The sequence below is a fragment of the Nerophis lumbriciformis genome, linkage group LG18 (assembly GCF_033978685.3).
Source record: "Nerophis lumbriciformis linkage group LG18, RoL_Nlum_v2.1, whole genome shotgun sequence".
Taxonomy (NCBI): Eukaryota; Metazoa; Chordata; class Actinopteri; order Syngnathiformes; family Syngnathidae; genus Nerophis; species Nerophis lumbriciformis.
Window position 1 is genome coordinate 15,803,698 of NC_084565.2, and position 23,962 is coordinate 15,827,659.

Consider the following 23,962-nt stretch of genomic DNA (forward strand, 5'->3'; position numbering starts at 1 on the left):
GTATTTACGCTGATGTTTCCTGCTTTCACCCATTTAACATATCTTTACCTGCTCATTACCTATCTTCTCTGCATCCTGGGGTCACACTGGTGCTTCCTGCCTTTACCCATTCAACATATCTTTACCTGCACATTACCTACCTTCTCTGCATAGTGTGGTCACGCTGGTGCTTTCTGCCTTTACCCATTCAACATATCTTTACCTGCACTTACCTACCTTCTCTGTGTCCTGGAGTCTAGCTGGTGTTTCCTGCCTTTACCCATTCAATATATCTTTACCTGCACATTACCTACCTTCCCTGCATCCTGGGGTCATACTGGTGCTTCTTTTTTTCACCCATACAACATATCTTTACCTACACATTACCTACGTTCTCTGCATAGTAAGGTCACGCTGGTGCTTCCTGCCTTTACCCATTCAACCTATTTTCACCCACACATTACATACCTTCTCTGCATAGTGGGGTCACGCTGGTGCTTTCTGCCTTTACCCATTCAACATATCTTCACCTGCACATTACCTACCTTGTCAATGCAGACAAGGTATTACCTACGTTCTCTGCATAGTGAGGTCACGCTGGTGCTTCCTGCCTTTACCCATTCAACCTATTTTCACCCGCACATTACCTACCTTCTCTGCATAGTGGGGTCACGCTGGTGCTTTCTGCCTTTACCCATTCAACATATCTTTACCTGCACATCACCTACCTTCCCTGCATCCTGGGGTCATACTGGTGCTTCTTTTTTTCACCCATACAACATATCTTTACCTGCACATTACCTACGTTCTCTGCATAGTAAGGTCACGCTGGCGCTTCCTTCTTTCACCCATTCAACATAGTTTCAACCACACAATACCTACTTTCTCTGCATAGTGGGGTCATGCTGGTGCTTCCTGCCTTTACCCATTCAACATATCTTCACTCGCACATTACCTACTTGCTCTGCATCCTCGGGTCACGCTGGTGCTTCCTGCCATCACCTAGTCAACATATCTTTACCTGAAAATTACCTACCTTTTCTGCATCCTGGGGTCAAACTGGTGCTTCCTTCTTTGACCCAGTCAACATATCTTTACCTGCACATTACCTACCTTGTCTGAATCCTAGAGTCAAACTGGTGCTTCCTTCTTTCACCTAGTCAACATATCTTTACCCGCACATTACCTACCTTCTCTGCATTGTGTGGTCACGCTGGTACTTCCTGCTTTTACCCATACAACATATCTTCACCCGCACATTACCTACCTTCTCTGCATAGTTTGTTACGCTGATGCTTTCTGCCTTTACCCATTGGTTGCAGCAACCAGTTTTTTTAGCCATCTTTTGTATTGAAGGGGGAATTGCACACTTCCTGTTGATTTTAGCTGGGGGTAGGTTTTTGTTTCATGTGTCTTTGACATCCCTACTGGGAGTTACAGACAGTTTTGTCTGAGCAGGGTGCGGCCATCTTGAGACTCTAATGTATTGCGAATGAAGAGAAGCTTTTGTATTGAATGGGGAATGGCAAACTTCCTGTTGATTTCAGCTGGGGGTTGTCAGTGTATGAAATATAGGTCTAAGTGATACCTACATTGAGGTTTTTGTTTCATGTGTCTCTGACATTCCTGCTGGGAGTTACAGGCAGTGTTGTCTGAGCAATCAATCAATCAATCAATCAATCAATCAATCAATCAATCAAGCAAGGTGCAGCCATCTTGAGACGGCAGCAGCGCAGCAGCATCAGCGCAGCGGTTCTTTGAGGGCTCATAAAATCCAAACCATAGCAATAATTAAAATTATTTCATCAACTATTAATCAGAAGGGTTCAATCTCTCTCCTGTGCTAATTTGAAGCCGACACGACAAACGCGCTCAGAGGAGATAATGTTTGAAAAAAGGTGACTGTTTTTACACAACTTTTGTTTTGATGGGGGAATTGCTAACTTACTGTTGATTTTTGCTGGGGGTTGTCAGTGTATAAAATATAGGTCTAAGTGAGACCTACATAGAGGTTTTTGTTTCATGTCTCTACGACATTCCTACTGGGAGTTACAGGGAGTTTTGTCTGTGTTTTCTTCCTAGGGGGCGCTAGAGCGCAATTTTGAGTTTTGGGGTTTGGTTTTTTGATTAGATCACAATTTTTACCAGTCCTGATGTGTGTGTCCAATATGGTGAGTTTTGAAGCATGTTAAGGGGGTCAAATTACAGCTGAAAGAGGCGGCGGTATAATAATAAAACTCTAGAAATTCAATAGGGTCCTCTGTCCCAATGGGACATTCGGTCCCTAATTATACTGAAGTGATTATATATATATATATATATATATATATATATATATATATATATATATATTAGGGGTGTGGGAAAAAATCGATTCGAATTCGAATTGCGATTCTCTAGTTGTGCGATTCAGAATTGATTCTCATTAAAAAAAAAATCGATTTTATTTTTATTTTTATTATTTATTAAAAACATTTTTTTTTTTTAATGAATCAATCTAACAAACCAATACACAGCAATACCATAACAATGCAATCCAATTCCAAAACCAAACCCGACCCAGCAACACTCAGAACTGCAATAAACAGAGCAATTGAGAGGAGACACAAACACGACACAGAACAAACCAAAAGTAGTGAAACAAAAATTAATATTATCAACAACAGTATCAATATTAGTTACAATTTCAACATAGCAGTGATTAAAAATCCCTCATTGACATTATCATTAGACATTTATAAAAAACAAAACAAAACAGTAGTGTCACAGTGGCTTAAACTTGCATCACATCTCATAAACTTGACAACACATTGTGTCCAATATTTTCACAAAGATAAAATAAGTCATATTTTTGGTTCATTTAATAGTTAAAACAAATTTACATTATTGCAATCAGTTGATAAAACATTGTCCTTTACAATTATAAAAGCTTTTTACAAAAATGTACTACTCTGCTTGCATGTCAGCAGACTGGGGTAGATCCTGCTGAAATCCTATGTATTGAATGAATAGAGAATCCTTTTGAATCTTGGCAAAAATCTTAGCCACACGATTATCAAATATAATAGGAACATTAATTCATACTGACCAAACTGGCTTCATGGAAGATCGGCCATCTTCAGACAATACAAGGAAATTGTTTAATGTTATTTACTATGCCAGAAGTCTCCCTTATCCCACAGCAGTATAATGTATACTGTTGATGCGGAGAAGGCACTCGACCGCATAAACTGGTCATTTATGTTTTGCACATTACGTAAATTTGGATTTGGAGATAATTTTATACAATGGATTAAGATGCTTTATACAAGGCCCATGGCATCAGTCAAAACCAATAATCATATTTCAGAACCTTTTTTGTTAAAAAGAGGAGTAAAACGGGGATGTCCTGCATCTGGATTATTATTGAATTTGGTTATTGAACCCTTAGCTGCAAAAATAAGAAGTGAAAATATTATTCATGGTATAAAAATTGGCTCTCAGTATAATAAGCTATCGATGTATTGTGACGACATCATTCTCTACCTGTCACATGTTAACTCCTCTCTTCACTATATCAATATTGTCATCACTGAATATGGCTGTTTATCAGGGTATAAAGTCAATTGGGACAAATGTGAAATATTACCACTTAATAAACACTGCAAGAAATCACAAGTTCAGAACTCCAAAATTAAATGGAAAGAGGCAGAAATCATACATCTAGGACTACACATTACACCAAACCTTTATACAAGCAGAGATCTAAATCTTAAACATTTAGAAAATAAGATAGAATCCAAAATGGAACGCTGGTCACGTCTCCAAATATCACTTTGGGGTCGGGTGAACATAGTAAAAATGAGTATACTGCCAGCAGTTAATTATATACTGAAAATGATGCCTGTCCTAATTAATAAAAGTTGGTTTAAGAAAATACATACAATGATATTACATTTTATATGGTGTGGAAAGAAGGCCAGTTGTTCATACTTAAGGTTGTCTTGTACACAAGATAAAGGAGGACTACAATTACCAAACTTCTTACATTATTATATCTCCTTCGGTTGTGAACAAGCAAGCCACTTATTTCATTCTTCTGCAGATAAGGACTGGATCAACATAGAAAAAAATATGTTAATGAATTTGGACATTGATGTGGGGAGTTTATATTATATTAAAAAAATACCTAATGAATTGAGGCAGAGCCCAATAGAAGCCACCTTTAACATTCTAAAACTGTGTCAGAAAATACTAGGAATCAAGTCAATGACATCTGTAAATCAACAGCTTTGGTACAATCCTAATATCATAATTAATAAAAATGTGGTTAAATGGACAACATGGAAAGACAGAGGTATTACTAAACCTCATCATATTATTAATAAAAACTCTTTTAAACTGTTCAATGATTTAGTTGATCAATATAATGTACCCAGAAAATTTTTTTTTAATTTTATCTCTTTAAAACACGCTGTAAATAAATGCATATCCTCTGAAAGTATGTCTTTAAATAGCCATGAACTGGAAGATGCACTTTTTAACCAAGATACATTTAAGAAATTAATTAAACTATTTTATGGAATAATAAATGAACACCACACTAGAAATGCAAATGATGCATGTGTTCGGAAAGGATGATGGACTTAAACATTTTAGATTAAAGAGAGATATCATGGAATGATATTTGGAAAAATGCCAATAAGCCCTTTAGAAGCATTAAAGATAAGCTGACTCAATTTAAGATATTGAATAGATTGTATTTTACATCTTCTCAGCTGTTTAAAATTGGTGTAGTAGATAGCAAGTTATGTATGAAGTGTCGGGCAGCCGAGGCAACTCTTGTTCATTTATTGTGGGAATGTCAGAGAATAAAAGAGTTATGGTTGAAAACAACAAAAGAAGCAATCACAGTCCTTAATATAAATATCCCAATGACACTGCAAACTTGTATTCTTGGGGATCTCCATCAATTTAGTAATGTGTTATCAAAGAGTAAAAATGCATTTCTTTCAATATGCATAATAACAAAAAGGGTAATGTTAAAAAAATGGATAGATGTTGATAGTCCAACTCATACTGACTGGTACACACAAGCTATGGAGATGATATCAGTAGAAAAAACTGCATTTAGTTTAGATAATAATGAGTCATATATTGGAATATGGGATCCATTATTTAAATTTGTTTTAACTATTAAATGAACCAAAATATGACTTAAAAGTTAAAGTAAAGTACCAATGATTGTCACACACACACTAGGTGTGGCGAAATTATTCTCTGCATTTGACCCATCACCCTTGATCGCACCCTGGGAGGTGAGGGGAGCACTGGGCAGCAGCGGCGGCCGCGCCCGGGAATCATTTTTGGTGATTTAACCCCCAATTCCAACATTATAGCATTGTGGAAAATATTGGACACAATGTGTTGTCAAGTTTATGAGATGTGATGCAAGTGTAAGCCACTGTGACACTATTGTAAATGTTTTATTTATTTATATATATATTTTTTATTAATGTTTGTAATGATAATATCAATGAGGGATTTTTAATCACTGCTATGTAGAAATTGTTACTAATATTGATACTGTTGTTGATAATATTCATTTTTGTCTCACTACTTTTGGATTGTTCCGTGTCATGTTTGTGTGTCCTCAATTGCTCTCAATTGCTCTGTTTATTGCTATTCTGAATGTTGCTGGGTCGGGTTTGGTTTTGAAATTGTATTGCATTATTATGGTATTGTTGTGTATTGTTTTCCTAAAAAAAAAAAAAAGAAAAAAAAAAAAATCCTTTTTGAATCGAGAATCGTGTTGAATTGAAAAAAAAAAATCGATTTTGAATCGAATCGTGACCCCCAAGAATCGATTTTGAATCGAATCGTGGGACACCCAAAGATTCACAGCCCTAATATATATATTATTGGGGGTGGGTTTTGTTATTGTTTACAAAGTCATGGAGTAAGTCAAATACAAAACCCAAATTATTTAAATGGGAACCATTTAACAACCATTTAAGATATGTTTGATGAAATGTGATGATATGCATGACTGTATGTATGCACATGTGCTTGTACTGTATATGTACAGTATGTGTATATGTATGTTTGTACAGTGAATGTGCGTGTGGATGAATGCACTGGCTTCCTGTGCACTTACGATGCGACTTTAAGGTTTAGTACTTAAGTATAAAATACTAAACGGTCAAGCTCCATCTTATCTTGCTGATTGTATTGTACCATATGTCCCGGCCAGAAATCTGCATTCTAAGAACTACGGCTTATTAGTGATTCCCAGAGCCCAAAAAAAGTCTATAGAGCGTTTCAGTACTCCAGTACTCTGGAATGCCCTACCGGTAACAGTTAGAGATGCTACTTCAGTAGAAGCATTTAGGTCCCATCTTAAAACTTATTTGTATACTCTAGCCTTTAAATAGACCCCCCTTTTAGACCAGTTGATCTGCCGTTTATTTTCTGCTCTGCCCCCCTGTCCTGCGTGGAGAGGTTATCAGATGACCACAGATGACGGGCTAGCTGTTCAAAGTGTTGTGGACCACTTCCCTGTGCATCAGTCGGTGACGTCTCTGTGCTGCTGACTTGTCTCCATTCAAGATGATCCCATGTTTTTTCTTGCCCTGATGTGGGATCTGAGCCGAGGATGTTGTTGGGGCTTGTGCAGCCCTTTGAGACACTTGTGATTAAGGGCTATACAAGTAAACATTTATTGATTGATTGATTGATGTATGTACCTTGAATGTTCTGTATTTGTGTATGTATGTGGGAATGAAGGTACTTATGTATGTGGGTAAGTACCAGTGACGTGCGGTCACTGGAGGCAGGTGAGGCGGGGCCTCACCTGCCATCATGGAAAGAAAAAAAATGTAAAAAGAAAAAAAATTAATTAAATTGTTTTATGTATTCAGTGATTATACTATAAAGTTATTTTCCATTTAACTTCACCGGTTTTAGATTATTTTTATTCAAAATCGCTGAATTTTCACATTTGCCGTTCAAATACTGAGAAGAGACGGTGCGGTGATCAGCAGCCAGTTGAGGCACGTCACTCAGTTGTGCCTCAACATGGATTGCGGACTCGGCTAACTGCTGGCCTGCTGTACAGTGAGACCGTATTGCTATATGAACTATATTATACATTTCCATAGTTTAGATCGCTGAGGTATATAATGTACAGTGTATTTTGTCAACAACTGTATGTGTGTAACGTATTTCTTGTGCTGAGCAATCATAAAACTGCTGCGAAGACGCACTGTGTGAGGCTCGCAGTAATCCCGCCTCCTGGTGCCGGTTAATGCACCCCTGCCGCAGAATGCACCCCCCCGACGGGAGCGCCACACCAACCAAAGCCCACAACCAAACCCTCCACGTGCAAGACCGAATCCACCCAAAAAAAGTCACTGAACAAGAAGCCAAAAAGTGCAAAAACAACAGGGCTCACGCCGGAGGAGCCGTGAACGACTGCAGGGACACAACATTAGGTACACCTGCAGACTGCAGCACGGATTTCATATTTCATTCATTCACAACTCCTCCAACACGAACACCACTGTTCCCACACTTATAAGTATAGTATAGTAATGTGCTTTTTTGTGTGCTACAGTTTGTATGTGTAAAGTTAAAGTTAAGTTAAAGTACCAATGATTGTCACACACACACACTAGGTGTGGTGAAATTTGTCCTCTGCATATGACCCATCCCTTGATCACCCCCTGGGAGGTGAGGGGAGCAGTGGGCAGCAGCGGCGCCGCGCCCGGGAATAATTTTTGGTGATTTAACCCCCAATTCCAACCCTTGAGGCTGAGTGCCAAGCAGGGAAGAATGGTGGTTTGAGCTTTTAAACATAACTCGTTAACTGCTGCCAATCAAATGGTGAATAAGATACTCTTTAGGGTTCATATGTTTGTAAATCTGACTGTGATGAAGTCAGTGCCTCACCAGCCATCAACCTCATCGCACGTCACTGGTAAGTACCAATGAGTGCGTGTATGCATGTATGTATTAATGAATGAATATATATACGTATGTGTGTATGTATGTATAATTGTGTGTATGTGAGTATATATATGAATTTGTATGTACAATATATTTGTCTCCCAGTGTGTGCGGGAGCCAAAGTACAGCCCCAGTCACCCAGAGAGGCCAACCCAAAACAGCAGGTGCTGTGCCAAAGGCCTCCTGGCCGTAGTTATTGGTTGCCTTTTGCATGAACTTGGGGGTGTTTGTGAGTGGGGGGGTTGTCTAGGCCCTCTCCTCCTCCTACTTATAGCGCACACACACATATAGGACTTTGAGGGATTGTCCTACGAGGAAGCATGGTGAGGAAATGAGGATGCCTCTATGGGGCTCCAGTCCTGCTGACTTGTCCCCTGCTCGTCCATCCCTCAATTTTAACTGCATGGTAGACACATAAGGTTTGGGAGACTCGGCACGGTAGGGACCCAATTTTAATCACATTATTAGCCCCCAGCCGCATACATATCTCCCTCACGCTACAGTACACACATCAATAGGGACTGGAGGTCAGCTGTAAAGGCTGACCTCCTAATTTGAACTACACAGTAGACACTCTTGGGGCTTTATACACTCCCACATCAGGTGGGTTGGGGTTCGGGGGTACGGTGCGCACCTCATTGCCTCCTCGGCTGGCGCAGGCTCCAGGGACTGTGATCTGGTAGCCTGCCATTCCCGTGCAGAGTTTAATTGTATTTTTAATTTTTATTTTATTAAGTTGGATTGGGTGGTCAGTTGGTCAGCTCACTTCTGGTTTATGTGGAATCATGTGGGTTTCGCGTCCTGTTGGGCGGGGTCCTTGCCTGTCTGTTCCGGCCTCGCGCTGCAGGGTCTGTGTCGGTAGCTTGATGCGGGGGCAGCGCAGCCCTCTTGTTTGGTGTGGGTGCTGTGTCTTGGTTGTTTGGGGTGGTGGTGTGTTTGTGCGGATTAGAGAGTCTTAGTGGGGGAGGTGTGATGTCTCTTGTTTGCTTGTAGACATTTGGGCTGACTGGCGAGCTGACGCTCGGGTTTCCATTGTCTTGTGGGCATGTGGATGTCGGGCGCGGTTTTTCGGTCGCTTTGATTTGATTGAGAAGTGCTGGTTGTCCGGGGTATTGCAGCCGTTGTTTCTGCTGCTGTATGTTTGTGGTGGGGGCACCCGTGGCTACTGGGTTCAGTGCGGGGGTGGCCAATGCTGTGGTTTGTGGCAGCGTGTGCACTTGGTGGTTGTCAGGGCTGGCGAACTTGCCGGCTTTGTTCTTGTTTGTTGTCGTGTTGGCTGGCTTGTCGGGTGTCAGCCCGCTCGTGGGGGCCCGGTTGCTGGTGGGGTGGGGGCGGTCTTCTTATCCGGCTGCGGTGAGACTCTCTGGGCCCCTCGGGGCTCGGTGTCCCGTCTTTCTGCCCACGTGGGGTGTGGTCTCTCGCTGGCTTGGGGGATGGTTGTCCCCTGCTTTTCCCGTGCCTTGTCCTCTGCCGGATGCGTCTCTATGGCCTGCTGCTGGCCCTGCCGGGCAGCACCAGGTTGACCAGCCGTGCTGCGTGGGGCAGGTGGTCCCGTGTTGCCTGGGCACCACAACTGCTGTTTTGGGTTGGGCTCTCTGGGTGGCTGGGGCTCTATGTACAGTGCCGTCTAACCTTAAGCGGCAGCAGCTCAACACATGCAGGGTTCAACGTTAAGGTTTTTTTCTACTTGCCCGACTTCTCAAATCTACTTGCCCCAATATTTTTGCTTGTCCTGCCTAGGTTTTTTTCTGGCTGTCTAGTGCTCATGGCTTATATCTTACTAAAATCCTTCCCGTTGACTATTTGCAACACTACACAGTATTTATTATTATTATTATTATTATTATTATCTATAATTACATTTAAATGGCATTGCATACATGTAAAATTAAATGCTATTTCACATTATTTGACCAGTAGCAGTTACACCCATCTGAACAGGTCAGCCACCTGTTTAAAGCCCGATCACAGTTGAAATCTTGAAATGAAGGGCCTTCAATGGCCAAAACATTAACCTGGACAACATTTTAACAGCTGGTTGGCTGAGATTTTATTATTTTCATTGCATTCACATGCTGCGGTGGACAGTGGACAATTTAGCTTCAGTATTAATGCAGTATCTGAAGCACCGTCTCCACGTGTGTTTATTGACAACAGGGTTATAACCTGGACACGTTAGCTCGTCGGTATGGTAACAGGTGACTGTGACTGCGTGCGTCTGCCAAACAGCATTAGTGTTAATGAAGTAGCGTCAGGCTGCTCACCGTCAGTGAAACGCTCGGTGAAATCGCGGATTAACGTTAAATATATGACGAGCCGCGAGCGATGCAGCTATAACCTATCTCACCTGGTAGAGCACCCGCCGCGGCGACCCAGTTCGATTCGCTTTGCTCCGCGTCAATCCCCCCTCTCACCCTTTTCTCCCCCCTCCCCCGTCTCTCTCCAGCTGTCCTTTCAAAATAAATGCATTCAAATCCCGAAAATAAAAATTAAGAAAATCCGAGTCGGTGCTGCACACTTCACAGGTTCGGACCACTTTTGAACTTGTTTGCCAAGACGTCTTACCCTCGTATTTTGATCCGGTCGGTCCGTTCTTCTTTTACTTCGTCGTTGTCGTCGTCTTCTTCTTCTTCTGGCCCACCAGGTGAATTAAGTGCTATTGGCGGAGTTACAATACATAGTAGGCTACCGCCACCTACTGCACCGGAATTGTAACTACAAGCAACATTCACAGACAGAGTCTTATTGCTTTTATGAGCGGTCGAGCGAGTCAAAAGCCGAAAAATCTATTTGTGGCGGACATAATTCTTTCGTGGCGGGCCGCCACAAATAAATGAATGTGTGGGAAACAGTGTATATATACACATATATATACACACACACACACAAATATATATATATATATATATATATATATATATATATATATATATATATATATATATATATATATATATATATATATATATACACATACACATGTATATATATATACACATATATATATATATACACACACACACACACACACATATATATATATATATATATATATATATATATATATATACACATATATATATATGTGTGTGTGTATATATATGTGTGTATATATACAGTATATATATGTGTGTATATATATATATATATATATATATATATATATATATATACACATATATATATATGTGTGTGTGTATATATATGTGTGTATATATACAGTATATATATGTGTGTATATATATATATATATATATATATATAAATGATAAATGATAAATGGGTTGTACTTGTATAGCGCTTTTCTACCTTCAAAGTACTCAAAGCGCTTTGACACTACTTCCACATTTACCCATTCACACACACATTCACACACTGATGACACATGCAAGGCGCTAACCAGCAGCCATCAGGAGCAAGGGTGAAGTGTCTTGCTCAGGACACAACGGACATGACGAGGTTGGTACTAGGTGGGGATTGAACCAGGGACCCTCGGGTTGCGCACGGCCACTCTCCCACTGCGCCACGCCGTCCCTATATATATATATATATATATATATATATATATATATATATATATATATATATATATATATATATATATATATATATATATATATATATATGTGTGTGTGTGTGTATATATATATATATATATATATATAAAATGTGTGTATGTATGTGTGTATGTATGAGAGATATATAGATTTTCCTTTTGAATAAATACGCCCCAGGCTAAACACTCTCCCAGCCTCAGTGCCGTCTCCTTCTACCCGGTATCATCACAATCTACTGTACATGCATATGTGACAATAACATCTACGGCTTTTAGAGAGGGCAGTGCACAACTGCGCACACAGCAAGGAGACGAAGCAGAAGAACGAGGAAAATACAGCCATGGCGACGACGAGTAAGATGAAGAAATATGCTTGTAAGTTCCAAGCTGCAGCTGTGATTGGACCTGGATAGCCTCCGGGAAGAAGTAGCAAAGATTGACCGGTTTTGGGCCATGCTAGGGAGAGATGGAAGATTCCAGACTCTAGTGCATTTGATGAAAGCACTTTTGTGCGTGCCACACAGCAATGCATCATCAGAGAGGGTGTTCAGCATGGTTAGAAAAATAGTGACGGAGAATAGAACAAGGATGGACAATTCAACCCTTAACTCAACAATGAGTAGATGAGTGTTATGTGTGTGTATATGTGTAAATAAGTGAACACTGAAATTCAAGTATTTCTTTATATATCTATATCGCTAGAATTCACTGAAAGTCAAGTATTTCATATATATATATATATATATGAAATACTTGACATGATGAATTCTAGCTGTAAATATACTCCTCCCCTCTTAACCACGCCCCCAACCACGCCCCCGCCCCAACCACGCCCCCGCCCCACCCCCCACCTCCTGAAATCGGAGGTCTCAAGGTTGGCAAGTATGCCTCAATGTGACGTCCTCCTCCGCGACACAGTCAGTTCTCTGTGTCAGTAGGTTCGCGAGTCCTGATTCTGTCGTTCACTGAGTGATTCATGTCGTTAATCCGCGGTGAACGAATCGTTCGCTCAGTCCCTCCCCCCGCCCACATGATGAGTAGCTGGCTGCGTCGTTCGCCGACGTCGAGGGTTCATTGAGTCACAGAATGCGCCAGTTCCACTCATACCGGCATGGTCGCGGCGGAGCTCAACTGAACTGAGAAAGGAACGAATCAGTTCATGAAGTGATTCAGTTCAGTACGTTCACTGAAAAGATTCGTTCGTTCGAACGAATTGTTCGCGAACGACACAACATTACTGTCAATCAACTATCGATGTAGAAAACAATAGAGGCTTGGTTAAAACGTAGCAGTAATGCAGCTGAAAACATGGAGGAACATGTGCCAAAGAAGGCCTAACCGGAGCCGGCAAAATTCAGACAGTATTCCGAAGAATGGGATTTACTGCTTCGAGTTGTAACGCCCCCAAGGCATTGTGTTTTTTCTGTGGAGAAATGTTAGCGGCATGAAGCCCGCACATTTTCAGCGGTATCTCCGGACAAAACACGCATGCCATGTCGGTAAGCCACCTGATTTTTTTAAGAGGAGATGAAATGAATTCAGGTCATCTCAAGACACGATGCGGAAAGCCTCCACAACATCAGCCAAAGCCCTGGAGGCTTCTTACGTGGTGTCTTTGCTTGTTGCTAAAGCCAAAAAGCCGTTCACTATCGCTGAAGAGCTGATACATCCAGCCGCTGCACTGCTGGCCGAGACAATACTGGATAAAACGCAACCGAGAAAATAAAGAATGTGCCTTTATCAAATAACTGTTTGCCGGAGAGTAGATACAATGGGAAAAGACATTGTTGAGCAAGTTGTTGGAAAACTTAGCGACTCATTTCCCCTCCAGCTGGATGAATCCACAGATATTAGTGGAAATGCACAACTTGTAGGTTTTGTCAGATACATCGATACTGACGTTATTTATGAGAGCATACTTTTTTGTAAAACCTTAGAGGGGAGAACAATAGGAGAGGACATTTTGAATATTAATGTTAAAGATTTCTTTTTTTGTGAAGAAATGTTTAGAATTAAGTTCATGAATCCAGATGGATCTCTATTACAATCCCCAAAGAGGGCACTTTAAGTTGATGATTACTTCTGTGTAGAAATCTTTATTTATAATTGAATCACTTGTTTGTTTTTCAACAAGTTTTTAGTTATTTTTCTATCTTTTTTCCAAATAGTTCAAGAAAGACCACTACAAATGAGCAATATTTTACAATTATACAATTGAATAAATCAGAAACTGATGACATAGTGCTGTATTTTACTTCTTTATCTCTTTTTTTCAACCAAAAGTGCTTTGCTCTGATTAGGTGGGTACTTGAATTAAAAAAATGTTCACAGGGGGTACATCACTGAAAAAAGGTTGAGAACCACTGCCCCAGGGGAAACTGAGTAAAACACGGCACACGGACAAAGTTTAACCTATTGTTACTATAACAATCTACAAGGTTAATACAGTTTGCTTCTCTTTCTTCCCCTCCATGTATCTGCTTTCTTTTTAAATTCAAGTTATCATTACGTATACAGTATGTATTGTTGCAATTGAAACAACAGTATTGTTGATAATAGAGGCAATTATCGTTATTATTCATTATCAATAGTGCTATTTCTATTGGTATTATTTTTGTTCCATTTGTAGTGCAATAATGTTCATTGTCATGTCTGTGTTATTAATATTTACTACACTAACTGCTTCTATGCTATCACTTTTGGTATCATATTTGTACATATCGTATTTGCTGATGCTGTCCGGTTGTTGTTGTTGTGGTTGTTATTGTTGTTGTTGTTGTTGTCTTTCTGTCTTATCGCCCTCTTGTCCCCGCAATTTCCCCCTCTGTCCATTTTGTTGGCAAGAGATCTTGTGTTGAGGAGCAGGATGGATGGTAGCGCAGGTTGTTATGGTTTTCTCCTTGGCTGAGCAAGCAGTCCCTCTCTGCAGCCTTATTTCTGCTTCCGCTCTTTCTGCTGTTGCCGTCGCTTTGGGGCGCTGACAACAATCCACAGCATCAGTCAGTTCCTGGGGCATGTACTAGATGTACACCGCTTCAAAGACTGGCTAAAAATTACAATTACAATTAAATACACAATAAAAGAAAAACAATTTTGCAGAGTTGCGGGGAGCCTCGAGCACCTGCGTGCGTATTTGCCGTCTACTCGACAATAAGAAGGTACCCTCTGTATTAGTTAAATTTAAAAAAACAGTTTTAACTAGGATATATAAATAGAGAGTCGCAGCTTCATCTTTCTATCAGTTTAGGGGTCCTTTGCCTCGAAAACGTTCAAGACCCCTGATGTACGATTCCTGTGTCTTATATATAAAAGTTATGAACTTTATGATGTGCTCACAATTGTGTTGTGTTTATGTCTGCCAGGTGGTTCTACAGTAACTTGAGCAGAGGCCAGGCTGAGGATTATCTGCTTCGGATTCCCAGAGATGGAGCATTTCTCCTCCGACAGAGAGTGGGAGAGCCTGACTCCTTCGCTATCACTTTCAGGTTGTGCTTATTTTTACAACTTGATTTGATTGATGAATTTTTCAAATACTGTATTAAAATACATTTCCTCGTCTGCCAGAGGTGACGGTAAGGTAAAACATTGTCGGATCCAGAAGGAAGGCAGTGTTTACCTGCTGGGGACAACAACTGAGTTTGAGAGCCTAGTGGAGCTAGTAAACTACTTTAAGAAGAAACCCCTTTATCGCAAGACCAAGCTACGGTACCCAGTCACACCAGAACTTGTGGAACGCTTCAGCACAGTGAGTCACCTACAAACCTAATAAAGGAGATGAAAATGAGTCAATAATAATTAATAACATAATGTTTGTTGTAATGATGTGTGCCCTGTGTGGCTACGATAGCATTAGCTTCTACATTCAACTTTGTTACAATCCCCAAAACTTGTAGCAAGGTGAAAGCAAGTTAAAATATGATCGAAAACCCTGTTCCATCGTTCATATTTCATTTCATTAATATGCGGTGAGAAACTATACATTGAGGATCTGATTTACAAAGATTCAAGTAACAAATATCAAAGTTTGTACAGTATAAAATAGTATGTACTATTAGTGGGCGTGTGATCTACTACAACTTATAACAAGTACAAAAGTGGTGCTGATCGCCATATTTAGATGAGGTTCTAGCTGCCACCATGGAAACACTCATTTCCTGCACATCTATGACATCATGCAATAAGTTGTGCTGTTTTGTTATGTTGTTAAAAATGCAGCACTCAACAATTATATGTACTAGTTTTCTGGTTTAGGGTTAGTTATTGGTTATAGTGTTGGTTATCACAAGCTGATCTGGTACACTGGAATGCCACAAAAAATTGTATGTGCAAATAGTTTTTTTTTACTTGCGCAAAGCTCGACAACCAGTTAACAGTTAAATGTCCTCTAATAAGCACAGAAATATAACACAGAAATACACTCAATATATAGATAAAGCCCGTTATATATAAACAATAGCTATATATATATATATATATACATATATATATATATATATATATATATATATAAATATATATATGTATATATACATATGTGTATATATATATATATATAAATATATATATGTGTATATATATGTATGTATATATATATGTATACATATATATATGTATGTATGAATGTATGTATGTATGTATATATGTATATATATACATATATAATATATATATATATATATATATACATAGCTCAATATGTACAGTATATGGAGAAATAGTATGGCTAATATAACAAAAGGCATTCATATCACACTACTTACATTATAAGATAGCAGCTACGTTACTATACTGCTTAACACAATATAACACAAGCTACACCGAGTGTCCTCAATTTAACAATGTTTATACAGTTATCATAATAATATAGTTGGACATTACTTACAGACACATGGTCTCCAAGGAAAACATTTATTAGAAAGTATACAGCAACAAAACATGTCTGATATGCTCTGTATATTTAGCAAGTGAATCAGACCGTCATGAGCTTAATTTAAGGAATTATTGTGGCCACAAGGTGTTGTAAAAGACCAATTATCACTCAACCCTCACCAAGGGCAGCACACTCCTTGCTTGATATTATAACAACATTTTATATCACTACAAACTAGGGTTGTCCCGATACCAATAACTTGGTACCGGTACCGGTACCAAAATGTATATTGATATTTTTCGCTACTTTTCAAAATAAAGGGAACATAACAAAATGTCAATATTGGCTTTATTTTAACAGAAAATCTAACAATACAATAAACATATGGTTCCTATTGCACTCAAATAACAATTTTAGAAGTTTGAAATATAAATTAAAGGGCATTAAACACGTTGGGCTTGTCTTGTTGCACTCAATTTACAATTTTCCATATTACATATAGTCTGCCATTTTCAAGGATTAGGTTAGAATATAATAAAAAGCTTTATTTACATTATATTAAATGCTTCATGATTTATGGAAGGGAACATCTGCCCAGTGCTCTATTATTTGTAAGGTTGTCACATTACTGCCAAAAGTAGCAATAGTTACACTATTAATCCCTGTCTGTACAAATGAACACATTGAAGGTAAATGATAACCCAGTCAAAAAAAATCATTGTTACGACAACAAAGCATGATGGGAAAGGCTTGCTTTTCAGACGAAGCTTTGACATGCCAAGCCTTCCAGGTTCAGCTGATACTCCCGTAAATTGACCTTGTCCACTTTTAACCTGACTGAAGTTACAAATCTACCGGATTCTGATGTTTTTGTGTGCATATAAAATATTCTTGCTTTTTATGGATGTTAAAAGAATGAGGGGAGGATGGTCGATCAACAACAACTTGGTAAAATGACAAACCACAATGTCTCATCGTGCATAAAAAACGACTCTCCCCCTCTATGGTCCACGCGCTCATTCAATCCCCAGTTACAACGCACTTATGTAACCTCAGACTGTTAGAAAATAGGACTTCACGAACATACATGAACGCGGATATTTAAAAAAATGCTCATTTATTTTGAGTTAGGAAAAAGCCTGTTCACAAAAAAACACATTCATTGGTGTCATGCACACTTTGTCCAAGCTACAAAACGCAACCACAGATGGGGCCTAAAGGGGGTCTAGAAATCTTATTTGGCCCGAGATTTAACGTGTGCTTTTAATTTTAACCTACTGTGCGATTGAATTTGACACTCCTGCTTCTGTAGATCAGACCCTTAGTCAAAATAATAACTGGAGAGCCGTGAACTGAAAAAAAAAGCTGTATGCGGGGATGGGAATCTGAACAAGAACCGGTTCCCAGTGTATAAAATTCCTTGGAATCGCCTGCCATTTCAGGGTCTCCTCTAAACTGCCAAGATAACTGTGGCGGTGGTGGCGTGGTTATGAGCGAGGTAACATGATGTCATTGAGTAAATTCATTATTTGCTATGATATGATTTTCTTTAAAATGGCTCAAAAATGTAAACATACATAAACAAATATGTTTAACATACAGTATATATATATATTTTTTTATCGTTGGTGCTTTTTGTACATTGTACTTTGTTGAGATTTTTTCAAGTGTTTCCAGACTTTTATTGACATATTTTTTTTTTTAAACATTTAGCAACAAATGTAGCATCCTTTTCTGGTGTTATTATAAAATGTACTCCTGTTTAGAGACTCTTAACTTCTGTCCCTCGATGTCGCTGACTAAAGAGGCTAACTACAGTGAGCATGACGTCACACTTGATTGGCGCTGTTGCTTTAGTTGGACTTTCTCTTCTTAAAAGCTGCCACTGTCCTCTTAATATTTGCACATTTTGTAGATGGCTGTCCAGGGTTATATCTGCACTATATATAAAAATTACGTTCACTTTGCGAACATGCTGACAACGCTCGAAACGGTCACAATGCCTTGTGTTTTGTTTACATCCGGTTTCCGTAATGCGGTTTTCGGTAATCAAAGTCTTTTTTTCGATTGTCAAGTTTTCGGTACATCACTTGTCAATAGTGTGCACATAATAGGTTATATCTATCAATTCCTATTGCAACGACTAGTTAATGCTAATGTTTCATGTTTGTGTGGTTTGGATTTGATGTTAGTTTTTCCCATGTTTGCAAACACACCGTCCGTGCCTGAAAAGTGATTGGCGGAGAATAAAGAAGTGTTGTTGTGTGCGGACTCACGGGACAAAAAACCTGTTGGAATTGTGCTGTTTGTTACCATTAGATTGTTAATAAAAGTTAAAAATAGCGTCAGACTTTGTGATTAAAGTAATATATTATATTACTTTAATTTGTTTTCAAAAAAAAAAAATAACCTGAAAAAAAAACATATTGTAAAGGGTTTTAAAGATGCCGTGGCGGCGTGCCACATTTTATTACATCAAGGGGAAACCCTGCATTTATTCAGACGGTTGTCTTTATCGATCCTTTCGGGTGGGTATGACGTTGCATAGTGACATCAGAGCTCAAAATGGGCGCAACAAACGCTCTTCAATTGACTACATTTTACAAGAAAAGATGGCAACAGTACTTGTAATAATTATAAGGCTGCTAGTTCATCAAGAGGGCAGCACGGTAGTAGAGGGGTTAGTGCATCTGCCTCACAATACGAAGGTCCTGAGTAGTCTTGGGTTCAATCCCGGGCTCGGGATCTTTCTGTGTGGAGTTTGCATGTTCTCCCCGTGACTGCGTGGGTTCCCTCCGGGTACTCCGGCTTCCTCCCACCTCCAAAGACATGCACCTGGGGATAGGTTGATTGGCAACACTAAATTGGCCCTAGTGTGTGAATGTGAGTGTGAATGTTGTCTGTCTATCTGTGTTGGCCCTGCGATGAGGTGGCGACTTGTCCAGGGTGTACCCCGCCTTCCGCCCGATTGTAGCTGAGATAGGCTCCAGCGCCCCCCGCGACCCCAAAGGGAAAAAGCGGTAGAAAATGGATGGATGGATGGATAGTTCATCAAGAGGAGGACATGTGAGCAATATGCTGAAACATTTGAACACACAAAATGCAATAATTATAAAGGAAAGTCGTGTTTTGAACCGTTCCGATCTCATCCCAGCAGCAGTAACGCCAGCACTCATCTGAATACAACAGGTACTAACTAACGCCTACTATCATGTTAGCGCTATTATTTGTTTAATTGAAATCAGCGTGGATCTACGGGAGCTTTATTTTTCAACTCACATCTAAGCGCCACAATGTCAATTCCGATCTTTCAACAATCGCTATTTCATCGGAATCAAAATATACTGTATATTCATATATTATATAGCCTATTATTTGCGCACTATTAATGAGTGATGCACCGAAAATTCGGTCGTCTTAAATAAAAACCGAAACCGGCTGTTGTGTTGAATTATTCATTTCCGCTGGCGACTGTGTCTTTCTGGTTTAGCGAGTGACGTAGAGCTTCACCAAATCACATTCAGGTTGCATTGCGTTTAGACTGCAGCCTCATTTGAAAAGTTCAGATTCCAATCGGATTCAGGACTACCTCCTGATGTGGCCTGAATCCGATGCCAAAAGATAAGATTTGAAGCACTTTAGAGTGTTAAGACTGGGAACACAATCTGATCTGTGTCACTTGAGGACAAAAAAATCTGATTGGGTGTGCAGTGTAAACAGGGCCTTAAGTTTGTGGTCAAAAGTTAGCATTATCGGTAGGTGATTGTTCAATTGTAGTCAGAGAAAAGTTTCATTTTGTCCTGCAGACAGAGTTTCTCTTAGTCATTGTATTGTACAGGTGAAACTCGTAAAATTAGAATATGGTGTTAAAGTCCATTCATGTTAGCAATTAACTTCAAATGTGAAACAAATCTGTGATATTTATTTATTACATTGCAAGCCCTTGTTATAATTGTGATCATCATGGCTTACAGTTTTTGAAAACTTACATTTTCTGAGATTTTCAATTGAAAGTTTTCATAAACTGTAAGCATGATCATCAACATTATAACCAATCTAGGCTTGACATATCTCACTTTACATGTTAATCGAACGTGGAATCGGAACCGGAAAAATCTTATCAATTCCCAGCTGTATGTCAATGTAAACCTTTGTGCATGTATGAGTATGTTAGGTTTGTGATAGTGAAAAAAGATAACCAAAGCAAGATGAACAGTTTCCAAGGTGAAGTACAAAAATAATCAATTGCGTAAAATCTTACCAAGGAAGTGAGACGTTAAAGCAAACATGTTTGCAGTGATCATTGAAATTGTCTGCACATATTCACTTTAAAATGTTTCACAGATTCAAGTTCCTGACTCCCTGTACGCGATGAAGACTTATGTGGAGCCCAATGAAATTGAGTCATCACTAGTATGTACTTCAGGTTTTATGTGTTTGTTTTTATATAGACATAATAATTGTTTGTTTGCCTTAGCCCAAGAGTACGGCACGGGCGGTTTATAGCTATCAGGCCATGAGGCACGATGAGCTCACCTTCAGTAAAGGGGCTTTGATACATAATGTGTCAAAAGACAATGATGGCTGGTGAGTATGAAATATGATATGGTAGTTCAGAAAAATGTATAGAAAGACAGATCATGTTCTTCTGCTCAAACTAGGTGGAAAGGAGACCATGGTGGAAAAGTGCAGCTCTTTTTCCCATCCAACTATGTTGAGGAAGTGTCCAACAACGCCAAACTTGAAATTAGGCAACAGGTGAAGAAATAATTTTGGATTTTGCCAGATAAGGTGTAATGTCTGACTCAAAGGCTTTCTGCGTTGTCTTTGAAACTAGCGTATTTTAACCTGGATAGTATGCCAACAAAATAAAAACGCTAATGAGGCTTATAACTAGAATGCTAACATAAAACGAAATGGTTCCGCATTTAAAAACAAAAGTATGCCCTCCGGATTGAGCTGTCAAAGGACGCACTTTGTGTTATATTTTTATTTCTGTGACAAAAACATATTAATAGATCTTGTCAACAGTTTGCCACAGACTAAGCAAGCGTGTCTGATCGCTCCCCTGTCAAACTCAATGTTATTTGTTTGATTTGCCTTGGCTGCTGTCACGCTGCCTCAGTTTGGCGGCAGTTAGCTAGAAATATCTGCATAGTTTTTGGCAATCAGACTCCAAATGTGACTTTTGACTTTGTTTTTGAAAAAAAAAAGGAACAATTGGGGTATAAGAGATATTTTTTTTTCTGAAGGGGAAGCTGCAAGTGACTATCACATGCTAACTTAGTAGTGCAAGCTCACTTTTTTTAGAAGTGCCATTTGCTCTCTTGTTGCCATTATAATAATGATGCCTTGTCCTTGAAACACTATTAAACATAATGTGTCCAGCTTTATGATAGCGACATTATACTTTTTGATAATGACACTGCACTTTATGATAGTTTTAGATAACCTACTCAGTGGCCTAGTGGTTAGAGTGTCCGCCCTGAGATCGGTAGGTTGTGAGTTCAAACCCTGGCTGAGTCATACCAAAGACTATAAACATGGGACCCATTACCTCCCTGCTTGGCACTCAGCATCAAGGTTTAGAATTGGGGGTTAAATCACCAAAAATTGATTCCCAGGCGTGGCCACCGCTGCTGCCCACTGCTCCCCTCACCTCCCAGGGGGTGATCAAGGGTGATGGGTCAAATGCAGAGAATAATTTCGCCACACCTAGTGTGTGTGTGACAATCATTGGTACTTTACTTTACTTTACTTTAGTGACATTACACTTCATGATAGTGACACTACACTTTATGATAGTGACACTACAGGGGTCTCCAACAAATACCTGGTGATACAGTAACTTATTAAAGTATTAAATAATATTTGCTTAAACTCTTTCGTATTTTTAGTGTTTAATTCAGACATTATGCTTCTATTTAATGACAAAATACCACAATATAGCACACAGACAATAATAACCAAACTGCTTTTGTGGAGATATGCTTCATAAGTAAAGCACACTTTTAAATGTTTCCAGGCGTATTAATAAAACAAAATCCCACCTTTCTTTTGTTTTTGTTAAAGTAGTTCTCAAATTGAAAAAAATTGGAGACCTGCTATATCATAAAGCTGCACAATGAATTTATATATTTTTAAGATAAGCAGGACAGATGTCTGTTTACGATATATGTTTGTTCTTAATCTGAAAGAGTTCTGTTGAGAAAATAAGTAATATAGTCTCTTAATCATGTTATTTTGCACTACAAATGTGATTTGTAGTGATACTGTTTGTTTGTAGTGCAACTGTTTGTTTCTCATGCATTCGTATTACTCTAAAACCTGTGCATGTAATGAAATTCTACTTGGAGTCAAATGGTATAGAAATGCGTGTGTAGATTGTAAATCATCATCAATCCACAAAGATTGAATGATGCAACCCTGAAACATCATCAACAATCAAGAAGAGTCAATTTGCCTCCATTAAAATGTTGTGGATATTATAAAACTTTTTTTTAAACAAAAAAAAGGCACAGAAAAAATGGGATGACCAGTCCTTGAAGTTGTCCCTTAATTTTTCTTTTATACTTTTTTTAAGGGCACATTCTAAGCATCGGCATCTTAATGGGGGCCACTTTCCCATTTAAGGCAACGCAACACAATTTGCTGTATTTTGAAAATAAATCATAATTTGCCTATTTCCCAATCAATTTAATGCTGTTTACTTTGACTACATGAAAACAAAACAACCGCAGGATGTATTTTGTATGCGTATGCAAGACAATGTGCCGACATTTTTGTTGTATTTGTTTTCATGTCTGCAACAATAGAAGACTATGCTGCCATTTTCCTCTACTAAAGACATGCACCTGGGAATAAGTTGATTGGCAACACTAAATTGGCCTTAGTGTGTGAATGTGAGTGTGTGAATGTTGTCAAACTGTGTTGGCCCTGCGATGAGTTGGCAACTTGTCCGCGGTGTACCCTGCCTTTGCCTGAATGCTGCTCTGCGACCTTGAGAGGGACAAGCGGTAGAAAATGGATGGATGGATGGTTCACACCCGCTGTAGGCCCATAGCTCCCAAGGGACATGATGTATCTACTTACCGTATACAACTTGTAATTGCTACCTGTTTACATTTTTTGGGAGAATACCATCAAAACACATTGTAATTGCTAATAATGCTCATATACATTTTAACATGTATTTGTGTGTTTGCGACGTGAATAAAAACAGGGTATGGAAGACAATCCATTGGGTGAACTATGTAAGGGTGTTGTGGATATCTCCAAGTGCAACATACAAAACTGTGAGTGCAGTCTCATTTAACACCATTTGGTGTCTGTCACTGTAAATAAAAATGAATATAAACTATTGTAATGATTACGTCTGCTCTCTCTTCAGTGAAAAACGGTAAAAACGGAAAACTGCACGTTTTGACCCTTCAGAATATGGAGCAAGACGCTCTGCATTATGATTTGGCAGCAGAATCTCTGGAGGAGCTTTTTGATTGGTACAAGGTGGCATGGGGCATCACTCAGAGGGAGATGAGCAAGCAGTTCAGTCGAGAACAAGAGGTGAGTGT

General features: G+C 39.1%; 1 protein-coding gene across 4 annotated transcripts in view; it reads left to right on the top strand.

Moving 5' to 3' along the window:
• The window catches only part of plcg2 (phospholipase C, gamma 2), a 148,123-nt gene that overhangs the window by 82,639 nt on the left and 41,522 nt on the right, over window positions 1-23,962 (top strand). For all 4 annotated transcript variants that reach the window (XM_061977752.2, XM_061977754.2, XM_061977753.2 and 1 more), the window contains 7 exons: window positions 14,884-15,006; window positions 15,086-15,266; window positions 20,736-20,804; window positions 20,869-20,978; window positions 21,053-21,149; window positions 23,614-23,686; window positions 23,782-23,954. In XM_061977752.2, coding sequence (XP_061833736.2) covers window positions 14,884-15,006; window positions 15,086-15,266; window positions 20,736-20,804; window positions 20,869-20,978; window positions 21,053-21,149; window positions 23,614-23,686; window positions 23,782-23,954 — 826 coding nt within the window. The remainder of the gene's footprint in view (window positions 1-14,883; window positions 15,007-15,085; window positions 15,267-20,735; window positions 20,805-20,868; window positions 20,979-21,052; window positions 21,150-23,613; window positions 23,687-23,781; window positions 23,955-23,962) is intronic.